The sequence below is a fragment of the Plecotus auritus genome (genome assembly GCF_963455305.1).
Source record: "Plecotus auritus genome assembly, chromosome: 8".
Taxonomy (NCBI): Eukaryota; Metazoa; Chordata; class Mammalia; order Chiroptera; family Vespertilionidae; genus Plecotus; species Plecotus auritus.
The window spans coordinates 69,092,717-69,105,137 of NC_137782.1; the positions used below are offsets into that span (position 1 = coordinate 69,092,717).

The 12,421-nt window shown below is 43.4% G+C and overlaps 1 protein-coding gene across 1 annotated transcript in view; it reads left to right on the plus strand.

Moving 5' to 3' along the window:
- Positions 1-799: 799 nt before the first annotated feature.
- CDS2 (CDP-diacylglycerol synthase 2) overlaps positions 800-12,421 on the plus strand; it is a 49,409-nt gene continuing 37,787 nt past the window's right edge. The window contains exon 1 of the mRNA XM_080683358.1: positions 800-1,131. Coding sequence (XP_080539484.1) covers positions 1,075-1,131 — 57 coding nt within the window. The 5' untranslated portion in view covers positions 800-1,074. The remainder of the gene's footprint in view (positions 1,132-12,421) is intronic.

The following is a 12,421-nucleotide window of genomic DNA, read 5'->3' on the forward strand; positions in this document are numbered from 1 at the left end:
GATTCTCTATCATCATTGATGTTTCCCTCTCTCTCACTCTCCTTCTCTGAAATCAGTAACAGATCTGTGTTCTAATTCTTAGTGGACACTTTCTAGCTGTGAAACCTTGGTTAAATCATTTTCCTTTAGGAGAAAATTTAAATCCTCCCAACAAATACTTAGGTTGTGTCAAGTACATAAGGGATTTGGCTGTGAACAAAGTTGGCAGTATTACTGTCCAAAAAAGGCCCAGAAGACAGAAATTTGAAAAACCGTGTAAGATCTCTGCCAAGCTTTGTGCATATTAAATGAGATAGACTTAAGCTATTTACTTGGTTCATTGCCATAATTAACGCTCAGTAAGTACTAGAGACAACTTTGCAAAACAATGCAGACTGAAGTTTGGGTTTCACCTCCTTATCACGTGACGACCGCCTCTTATACAGTGGGGTCCCCAGGCCTTTTCACTCAGGACTTAACGAGCGTCTACAAGCTGGAAGGAAAAGCCCTAGCTACATAGGAGACAAAGCCCAGAGCGGCAAGCAAAGCACCCGCCCAGGTGCAGCCCCTGGGTTGCCGCATCTCACCACCAGCAACCCGTTACTTCTAGGAGCTCGGGTGCCAGTGCCGGCCCTCCGCGGCCTGGCGGGAGCTCTCATTGGCTAGTCTTCCTCGGAAACGCACGCCTTTCCCCGCCCCCTCACGTTGCTGTCCAATGCACGCCTATCTACTCCGCCCCTCCCTCACTGCCCAGCCTCCCTGGCGGGTTCGCGCCATTGGTGGATGTCCCGGTGCGCGTGCGCGCTTGCTCCCGGGCCCTGGCGAGAGGGGCGAGAGGAGCGAGCGGGGCGGGGCGGGAGGAGGCCCACTGTGCTCCGCCCCGGTGAAAGGGCGGTGGCGGCGCTGGGCGGGGCCGAGGTCAAGGGCTGGCGGCCCGGTTGCTCTGGGGCCTTTGAGCTGTTGCGAAGCTTCGTGTGCTGCTGAGGCAGAGCGGGCTCAGCCGAGCGCAGTCCGCGCACGGCCGCGCCCGCGCTGAGCTTCCCGCTCGGGCGGCTGCGCTGCTTGTCCGCGGCGACGTCGCCCCGAGTCTCCAGCATGAATGAACTGAGGCTTAGGGCGGTCCGCGACCCGGACGCACCGCCGGTGGAGAAGGTAAAGGCGGCATCCGGCTGGGCGCGGTCAGGGCAGCGGCTCCTGCCGGAGGTCCGCGGGTGGCACGCGCAAGAGGGGTGGTCCAGCTCTTTGACTCTTTGTGGCGGCGGCCGCGGCCCCGGGCCTTGGCAGCGCGAGGGTCCTTGGCTGCGGGATCCCCGAGGAGCGCGTCAGGGGTCACCAAGTCGGGGTTCCCGAAACAGGGCTCTGGGGTCCGATTGGGGGTGGTATCTCCGCGGCGCAAGAAGGAGCGCGCGGGAGGTTGCGCACCGCCGCCTGCCTCCCAGGGCTGGTTGGGAGTGCTCCTCCAGTCCCTCACATCCTGAGGTCTTCCTGGGGGTGAAGACTTCGAGATCCCCTTAAAGCCGTCTCGGGCAGGCGACTCTACTCCTCTGTGCCTGACTGAGGCTCTTCCGCACCCCTCTAAATTTTGGGGGGTGGTATCAAGACAAGGCCCTGGGATTTGCCTCTAAGGACATTTAAATCCCTTGAAAGTGAAATCCATTGGTTTTAAGCAGAGAGGTCTCTTGACTCACGCAGTCAGCAGGTGTTGGAAAGTATACTCCCAATAGAGGGGTTTGCTCCTTGCTTTAAGTGTGGACATTGATGGGGTACAGGAGGGTAAAAAAAGAGACCATCTTGGCGGGGATGCAGCTGGTTGCGGGGTGAGGGATGAGGGGAGTAGACTGTTTTCATTGAAGTGAAAGGTTTGTGTAGGGGAGTTGAGGAAGGTAAAGGGGGTGTGGTTGTGATGCTGTGGATATTGAATGACAGCATATGGGTTGGGACTTCATGGTAGTATTTCGAGCAGTGCTTGGTTTTGAGCACTGGAGTTGGCAGCGGTGTGTAGAATGGACTGAGGGAACCCGCACCAGGATGAAAGAGAATGGTTAACTTGGGGGTTGCTAGTGGGTGACCTGCAAATGTTTTCTTTGGTCCAGGTGTTCCTTTAAATTAAAACAAGAAGACTTGCCCTGGCGGGGTAGCTCCGTTGGTTGGAGCGCAGCCCCCTGGAGTTCTATCCCTCGCCAGGGCACACACAGGAATCAACCAATGAATGCATAAATAAGTGGAACAACAAATTCTCTCTCATCAATAACGATATGAATTTCTTGCTTATGTTGCATAATTGGAAGATCCTCCATCTTGTTCCCACCTGATGAACATTTGGCTGGAGCTGAGGAGCAGTGGTTTCCACCAATCCCTGTTGCAGTATACCAGGCCAACAGCACCCACTTATGTAGCTTGCAGGTTTTGATCACTGGAGGGAAAGGGATATTAGGGAGACTTTAGGAAGGCAGATTTGGTGATAGGGTGCAAACAGAGTCATTTTACCAGGAGGGATATAAAGGTGGAAGAATGCTTAGGGTTTTAAACAACTCTTGTTACTTTTGACAGAGGATCATCCAAGGAGAACACTCGATATTGATTTTTAGAATAAAATTTGGAGAAAATTTAGGGCTTCTGTGTAAGTTTAGGAGTTACTTGCAGAAACAAGGTACTTTGAAATCCCTAATTTTCCTATTAAATACCCTGGTTGGGCCTGGAAGAACTCTATTCCCACCCTGTATACTAGTTGGAGGCTATGTAGCCCTGCTTAAGGGTGACAGGGTCAGACTTATTAATGGCACTTTGTGGGCCTTGAAGGTGTGAGAGGAGGGAGAAAAAAGAAGGCATAAGAACTAGTGTGCTATATTTTCTAAAAGCTATTTGTAGCCCTCGCTGGTTTAGCTCAGTGGAAAGAGCATCGGCCTGCGGACTGAAGAGTCCCGGGTTTGATTCTGGTCAAGGCCACATGCCTGGGTTGCGGGCTTGATCTCCAGTAGGGGACGTGCAGGAGGCAGCCAATCAATGATTCTCTCTCATCATTGATGTTTCTATCTCTCTTTCCCTCTCCCTTCCTCTCTGAAATCAATAAAGATATATATTTTAAAAAAAGCTATTTGTAATAATTAGACATACTTGCTGATAAAAATAAAACAACTCCCCCACCTCCCCTCCCACACTGGATTACAAGGTGAAACCAAAGTTCCTATCCTCCCCACTCAAAACTCCTTGGATCCATCTTCCAGAGAAAAAGTGCTGGCCAATGACACCCCAATAAATTCAATAAAGTAAAAAAAACAAAAAACAAAAAGCCCCACAAAAATCTCTTAACAAGGAAAGACTTTCTCATCCATGTTTTAGGTAGGGAGGACGCGAGGAGCTGTCCAGCTAAATGTGCCTTAATTTTTTACAACTGCACTTAAACCACTTACACAATGACAGAATGCCTGGGGTTGTGAGGTCCACTAGCGCATGTTGCTTCCTAAGGTACAGCAGCTACTGTATTCTGTTAAAAGCCTGATGTAGTCCATTAGCTCAGAACAAGGCAAACAGTCCCTCATCCCATCACTGCCTGGATTTCTTGCTTATATTAGACTAATCTTAGATAATTGGAAGATCTCATAACAGTCTGAATTTCTTGCTTATATTTGCCTTTGTTAAATGTATATTGTAGAGTTTTTAAAAATATTGATTTATTTCATAGGTTGCAAAAACTTCCATGCTTTTTGGTTTTATCAGTAATCTGTTTTTTAAAATTAAAATTATTTATTTATGAGAGAGAGAGAAAGAGAAAGAGAAAGAACTGCTCCACTTACACATGCATTCATTGGCTGCTTCCTGAATGTGCCCCAACTAGCGATTGAACCTGCAACCTTAGAGTATCAGGAAGATGCTCTTAACCAACTGAGCTACCCATCCAGGGCTTGCCCATATTCTTGTTAGAACTTAAGAAAATTAGAAATAACTAAAAAAGGAGATCTCTTTAGGGAAATAAATTGTGAAATGGGAATTTGCTTATTTCATAGGAGAATTCAGAAAACAATATCAGATCAATTTATTAAAAGTACTGTTGAAAGATTCTTTAAAATGTTACAGTTGCTTAACCGCTATGGCAAAATTGTCTTGTAAATAAGCACACAATCATTAGTTTCAAAATAATCTGGAGAATGTGTTTATTATAAAAGTTAGAGATATTTTGTTATATTTAGCATCAGAATGGAATTTTCAGAGCCTGTTGCTAATAAAGGAAATGTTTTTCTCTGGGAACCATGCTTACAATTTTAAAGTTCCAAAGCACAGTATTGTTGCCAAACTAAGAAACTTGGAATTTAAACTTTGGGAATGATTCTCTTCCTTTCCAACCATGTTTTTACAATGTAGTTTAGGAAAGAAGAGGATGAAGCATGGGCCAAAAGATTGGCATCTTAAAATTTATGTTTGGGTTGGCATTTCAGGAGTCTTTGTTTTAGAGGTTAGAGTGAAGGTTTGCGGTTTTCTGCTGTACTTAGATGCTGGAGTGTTATTTAAATTAGAGCTCTACACCTTTCCAGGCTTCCTGTCTAGATTGATGCAACCAGTATCAGGAGGAAATAGTGACATTATTTAGAAGAGGGAGTTTAAATTTTAACTGAAGACAGTGGTTTAAAGCTGGGCTTAGGAGTCAGATTCATCTTGAGCCTGGGTTCTGCACCCTACGAGATGTATAACTAAGCAAATCACTTGTATAAAAGCCTCAGTTTGTCCATCTCTAAAGTGGGGCAATAAAACAGCATGTGCATCAGAGGCCATTCATATGGATTAAATGAGTATGCATGTTACATAGGTAGGGCAGGAAGAGTCACATTGTAATAATATTTTAGTTATTGTTTCTGGTTGAAACATGGTTTTACAGAAAAAAACTTTAATATTCACCTTCCACTCTTGGAAGATGATTAAACCTTTGAGTTATACATGTTTGGAGTAGTCTTTTCCTATTCATCACCTTTTAAGGAAAGTGTTATGGACAGAGCTTGGCCTTCTTTTAGTTCTTTTTCTTGCTGAGGTTTTCAGTGCTTAGAATCTCAGTCAAGCTTTAGCTGTAGAAGGAACATCGTTGTATACAATTATCTTTCCTTCAGCACAAGCTAATATATTGTAGGATAGTGTTGAATAATTAGAAGTGGGTTTTCTGATAGACTTTCAAGAGTGAACTACTAAAATAATAAGATCTTATTTTAAGAACTATAACTACTTCAGATATAGAAGAAATGCTTTGTTTAAAAATTTTTTCTTCATTAAGAAGTACTTTGGTATTGAAAAATCAGTGAATCTTAACTTTGGTTCTCAGCCTTAAAAATAGGGAGAAATGGTGAAAGATTGATTTGTCATATACCCACCATTTTAAGTTTCTTAATTTATGTTGATCAACAGTATAATTTTACTTTAAAATTCAATTACTTCCCAATTCATGAGTATTTAAAATAGTTTTTATTTTTTAAAAATATTTTTATTGATTTTAGAGAAGAAGGGAGAGGGAAGGAAGAGAGAGGGATAGAAACATCAATGATGAGAGAGAATCATTAATCGGCTGCCTCCTGCACATCCCCCACTGGGGATTGAGCCTGCAACCCAGGCATGTGCCCTTGACTGGAATTGAACCTGGGACCCTTCAGTCTGCAGGCCGACGCTCTATCCACTGAGCCAAACCAGCTAGGGCTAAAATTGTTTTTTAAAGCTAATTTTGTTTAAAATGTTTGTGTGCGTGTATGCACAAATATGTGATTTTTTTTTCTTAGAATAATTCATGTCTTTTAAAAATGTTAAATTGCTCTTATCAGATGTTAGAACTTGAAGGGGATCCTAGAAGTTATTTTATAGAAGTGGATATCATAGCCCAGAGAGTTTACTTACTTAAGGACACACAATTGGTTAGGCGCAGAATGGTTAATTGTATGAAGCTTTTTAAATTCTCTCTTTTTTTTTCCTGCAGACATAATGAGGAAAAAAAGAGAGAATTTAAAAAGCTTCATACAATTAACCATTTCAAGGGCACATAATTAATTTACAGATTTTAAAAGCTTCTGCATTGATTGACTTTGATAGAAAAAATGCCCAAAAAGAACAACAACAACAAAAAAGCCCAAATGTCATCTGTTTTTCTTATGTAGCTACAAAAATAAAAAAATAGCAAAATAAATCTTTCAAAATGTCAAAATATATTCTGAGATAGTCATTGTGGAGATTCTGAGAAACAATTTGTTCTTTTGGTAGAACAGTTGGTTAAGTCCAGTTTTCCCAGTTATTGGGTGACTGGTGATTATCTATTTTGAAGCCCATTTCTTTTTTTTTTTTTAATTTAATAAACCTTTATTGTTCAGATTATTACAACTGTTCCTCTTTTTTCCCCCCATAGCTCCCCTCCACCCAGTTCCCTCCCCACCCTCTGCCCTTACCTCCCCAACACTGTCCTCATCCGTAGGTGTACGCTTTTTGGCCACTCTCTTCCCAAACCTCCCACACCCCATTCCCCCCGAGAATTGTCAGTCCACTCCCTTTCTATTATATTCACCAGTTTATTCTGTTCATCAGATTTTTTATTTACTTGATTTTTAGATTCACTTGTTGATAGACATGTATTTGTTGTTCATAATTTTTATCTTTACCTTTTTCTTCTTCTTCCTCTTCTTAAAGAATACCTTTCAGCATTTCATATAATACTGGTTTGGTGGTGATGAACTCCTTTAGCTTTTTGTTATCTGTGAAGCTCTTTATCTGCCCTTCAATTCTGAATGATAGCTTTGCTGGGTAGAGTAATCTTGGTTGTAGGTTCTTGATATTCATCACTTTGAATATTTCTTGCCACTCCCATCTGGCCTGCATAGTTTCTGTTGAGAAATTAGCTGATAATCGTATGGGTGCTCCCTTGTAGGTAATTAACTGTTTTTCTCTTGCTGCTTTTAATATTCTCTCTTTGTCTTTTGCTCTTGGCATTTTAATTATGATGTGTCTTGGTGTGGTCCTCTTTTGATTCCTTTTATTTGGGGTTCTGTGCGCTTCCTGGACTTGTAAGTCTATTTCTTTCACCAGGTGGGGGAAGTTTTCTGTCATTATTTCTTCCAATAGGTTTTCAGTATCTTGCTCTCTCTCTTCTTCTGGCACCCCCATAATTCGGATGTTGGTACGCTTGAGGTTGTCCCAGAGGCTCCTTACACTATCTTCATATTTTTGGATTCTTTTTCCTTTTTGCTTTTCCGGCTGAGTGTTTTTTGCTTCTTTGTATTTCAACTCTTTGACTTGATTCTTGCGGTCCTCTAGTCTGCTGTTAGGTCTCTGTATAATATTTTTTATTTCAGTCAGTGTATGTTTAATTTCTAGTTGGTCCTTTTTCATATCCTCGAGGGTCTCGCTAAATTTATCGGCCTTTTCTAGAAAATTATTGAAAAACCTTATAACCGTAGTTTTGAACTCTATATCCAGTCATTTGTTTTCCTCTATTCTTTCATTTGTGATCTGTTTCTTTGTCTCCACATTTTCGTTGCTTCCCTGAGTTGGTAGAGTAGCTTTGTGTGCTAGGTGTCCTCTAGGGCACAGTGGCTCAGCCTCCCCAATTACCTGAGGTGGACACTCTTGGTGCACCCCTTTGTAGACTGTGTGCTCAGCCTTGTTTTAGTTAAGTCTTGATTATTGTTGTTATCACTGGGAGGAATTGACCTCCAGGCCATTTGGCTGTGAGGATCAGCTGTGTCTACGCTGGGAGAACTTCTGTGCTGGAGACACCCTTATGAGACAAGACTTGCAAAATTGCAAAAGCCTCTGTGCTCAGCTTGGATGGGGCCGAGTTTCAGGGCGGAGCAGATAGCCTTGGTTTCCTGTCAGCCCTGCTCTATGAGGCCCCTGGGTCTCATTGTCCCTCGGTAATCGCTGCAAGCACCTTTGAGAGAAAGCCGCCCTTGAGTTTCGCCCGCTGCCAGACAGTCCAATTTCTCCCCGAATGAGTCGGGGTTCCCAGAAACTTGCCCGGAACTGGAGTTCAGCGCAGTCGGGAGCTCCCGTCTCCCTCCCGCTTTAGAAAGCCAGCCACGCACTCAGCCGCCTGTGTACTCAGCAGTCAGTCCTCTCTGTGCGTGCATGCCTCCGGACCTCTGCCTTCCACAGCTCCCAAGTCTCAGTGTGCTTTCTCTTTTCCTGACAGTCCAGATCCTCGCCCCCAACCCGAATGAGTCTGGTTTCCCAGCGTCTCGTCCGGGACTGGAATTCAGTGCAGTCGGGAGCTTCCTTCTCCCTCCCGCTTTAGAAAGCCAGCTACGCACTCAGCCGCCTGTGCACACAGCCGCCCGTCCTCTCCGTGTGCGAGTCTCCGTACCTCAGCCTTTTGCAGCTCCTCTAAGTCTCAATGTGCTTTCCTCTTTCCTTCTAGTTGTAGAATTTCCACTCAGCCAGCTTTCCTGTGGTTCTGGATGGTGTCCGTTTTGTCTTTTAGTAGTCTTGATATTGTTGTGCGAGGCAGCAGTTTAGGTGTTTACCTATGCCGCCATCTTGGTTTCTCCTTGAAGCCCATTTCTGAGAGCAGCCTCTGGGGTTTCCTTGAAAGGAACTCCCAGGGCGGTACTCTGAGCTGTGTGAGGTTGCTCAGACTAAATGCTTTCTGGTTGATGACTCTTAGTGTCAGAACTGTTTGTTCTAGCAATAATCATTCAGTATTCAACACACCTTTTCCTTGGGACATTCACAGAATCCAGTGTGCTATATGCAATCTCTGTTAGCTCAGCGGGTTTGGGGATGGCTGGTGTTTGTGTTCATGAGGAAAATGTCCAGGATTTTATACCAATTTTGGCTCCAAATAATCCTTTTTTCTCCACTGATTTGAAGAAATTTATAACTTGAATGCATCTAGGGACTCTTTGAAATGAATCTTTGTAACTAATTTTGCAGTGCAAATCATCATCCTTTAAACCATTTGGGAAAATGTAAGTGTCAATATTTCTGATTTGCATACTCTTCCAGTCTGTACCATGTGCTGCAACACCCTGGCTTTCCTGCTCGGCACCGGAGGCTGCTGGGGGGAGAAAGCACAGCCTGTCCTGTATGGCGCTGCCTCTGCTTTGGAAAGGAGACAGAGAGACCTTGACACTTGATTATTAATTTTGCTAGGGTCTTGTTGAAAAATACTAATTTATTACTGGCATTGGGCAGAGTTTTTGCCTTCCAAACCTTGCCACGTGATGATTGCCTGGTTGGGATGGTGGTACGGTGCCAGCAAGGGCAGACCTGATCCCCATTAGGCAGCTCATCCTGCCAGTCCCTGATCTTTGTTCTCACGCTGTTTGCCCCAACAGTGGAGATGGCATAGGGCCCACTAAGTTGAGTGACCTTTTAAGGAAAGTTAAACTTTATTATGTTATTTTGACTGAGTAATGCATGGTTCAGAATTTGATAGGTTGCAAAGAGTGCACTGTAAACACCTCCTTCCTTCCCACTTAGTTCTCCCCAGATGCAGCCCCTCATTCCAGGTTGTCGTGCTTATGAGCAGTTGCTGTCTGGATAGAAGGACCTGACCTGTCCTTCCGAAATCAGAAGTCCTTTTTCTAAAAATAAAAACCCCTCACAATTTTTAATTGAGAGAGAGAGAGAGAGAAAGGAGAGAGAGAGAAACAGAAACATTGATGTGAGAGAGAAACATTGATTGGTTGCTTCCTGTATGTGCTTCCTGTATATTTAAAGAAAAGAGTATAAAGAAATCCTGAGATTTTTTAAAAAAAATCAAGAACTGTTGCTTTAAAGAATTGTATTTCTCACCAAGGAAGAGAAGGGTTGAAGAAGTCAATAGTAATGGGTGTGGACTAGGTGGATGTTGAGTAGGGTGACACTCTTTTGCCCTGAATTGTCCCAGTTTGGAGGATATATTATGTGGTCACCCTAATGATGAGGTCTATATTAGGAATATTCTTGTATAGTTTCATCAAAATCTAACATCCTGTGGTGGATTGTCAGACTCACTGAGTCACATTTATTTTGATGGTGGTATAGAGCTTCCTGAACTGACAAACTTTCACGGTTTGATATCCAGCAATCTCCTCATTGGGCCTGGTGACCATGTACTAAAGGGGTTACTTGTCACCCCTCTTCCCTCCAAGTACAGTTGTGGGAGAGGGACAGTAGGAGCGGGGGCAAGGTAACCCAAATAAACTTTTCCATTTAGACAAGGAAGAATGGGAGAGACACACAGCAGTGTCTTGGCTCATCTCTCTCCTGACTGCTCTCTACCCTAAACAAAAAGTCTACTAAGTATTTCATTATCAAAAAGGATTTTTTTGGGCAAATTAAAAGATTGCAATCCGGTACCTGTAGCCATGGCGAGTCATATGCAAGTGCTCTAGACCAAGAAGGAGGCTCTTTAAAGAGGGGGAAAGAAAGTTAACGAGAGGAGCTATTATAACCATACAGTTGTTCCTATCATGCTTTCTTGACTGACATAGAATGTGGGAGCTCCTACAGGTCCTCCTGATTCCTATCTTGGTTAAGATCTCTGTCATAAATTTTGACACTGGGAATTTGACTGACTTCTGTGTGCTTAGATGTCTTATTGTCTGATCGACTTCAGTTTAGGTTGAGTAGGTGGGGAGCAGAACTCCCTCAACCTCACCCACCATTCCAGTTACCAGATCTCAATGCAGAGCTTCTCCAGGGTATCAGAGAGCAGAGGGCTCCTACTTCCCTGGAGCCTTCCTGAAGTATGTGCGTTTTCTCTGTTCTGTTTCATCCATCTTAGTTCTTCAATCTACTTTGTTGAAATCTCATATCCACAAATGATCCCTGTCCCCTACTATTTCTAAGACCATGGTTTTAATTCTTACTGTACTCATTTCAATAGGATATTAAGGTCAAAAGGCATGGGCTTTATCTGCCCTCTTCAAGAGGAAGTTTTGAGAGACTGAGCTGATCTTACAACATTAGAAGCAGGAGGTTGCTGCACTTTTGTTGTTGTTGTTTTTTTTTTGTGTGTGTGTGTGTGTGTGTGACAGATAAAAATTGTTCCTCTTGATTGATGACACGTGAATTCTGTGCTTCTGCTCTTGACATTAAGAAGGGCAATGTGACTATATATCAGTCGGCTGATTGAGAAGAGGAGACAGGGTAGGAGACCAATGAGAGTCAAGAGAGTGTGGTGTGTTACCAAAGCCAGAGAAAAGTTTTTGAGAAGAAAGAAAAGGTCAATGTCAAGTACCACACATCGCTTCTCGGCCTTTTGGCTAAGATCAAGTGTAGTATCTGTTCTTATCAGTTTAATATCTGTTTTATTAAATTATTTACAAAAAATGTCAAGTACCACAGAGATGTCAAGTAGAATGAGGAGTAGATGTGGGGTAGTTTTTAAAAAATATATTTTTATTTATTTCAGAGAGGAAGGGAGAGAGAGAGAGAGAGAGAGAGAGAGAGAGAGAGAGAGAGAGAGAGAGAGAGAGAACATCAATGATGAGAGAGAATCATTGATCAACTGCCTCCTGCACAACCCTTACTGGGGATAGAGCCTGCAACCTAGGCTTGTGTCCTGACTGGGAATTGAACCATCACCTCCTGGTTCATAGATTGACACTCAGCCACTGATGCACGCTGGCAGGGCAGGGCTTGGCTTGGCTACTTTTAATAGAATCTCCCACTAAAATCCAGTCTGTGTTGTGTTTGGACCCTCCTATAATTTAATTTTGGGAGAGCAAGGTCCACCATGAGCTTTGTTTTCTCATAGGGATGTCAGCCAAACACTCAGTTTTCTCTTGAGTAGTTGGCATTTCTATCTTCTGTCTATTCCACAAAATTCTCTGTACAGAGACTTTTCAATTTGCACATAGTGATCTGTTGAAAAGGTGTCACTGGGGAGTAGCTATTTCGAGAACTTTTGACAAAGAACTATTTTTTTCCAGAGATATCCATTCTCCTAGGGCAGTGGTTCTCAACCTTTCTAATGCCGCGACCCTTTAATACAGTTCCTCATGTTGTGGTGACCCCCAACCATAAAATTATTTTCGTTGCTACTTCACAACTGTACTTTTGCTACTGTTTTGAATCGTAATGTAAATATCTGTGTTTTCCGATGGACAGGTTGAGAACCACTAGCAGGGTCGCCTAAGACCCTCGGAAAACACAGATATTTACATTACGATTCAAAACAGTAGCAAAATTACAGTTATGAAGTAGCAACGAAAATAATTTTGTGGTTGGGGGTCACCACAATATGAGGAACTGTATTAAAGGGTCGCGGCATTAGAAAGGTTGAGAACCACTGGCCTAGAGGATAGCCTTGGGGCAGGGGAGCTGCTCAGCAAGGTTGCGATGTTATTACAAGGCCTGGCCCGCACAGTGAGCAGCTGGCCACTTGTATACATTTCTAGAAGGGGGCTTGCTGGATTATCAGGAGTATTGGCTCCTATTTACAGGGATGAGCAAAAAGGCCTGAAATTCAAGTTAGAATTGGAACCCAGAGGAGTTG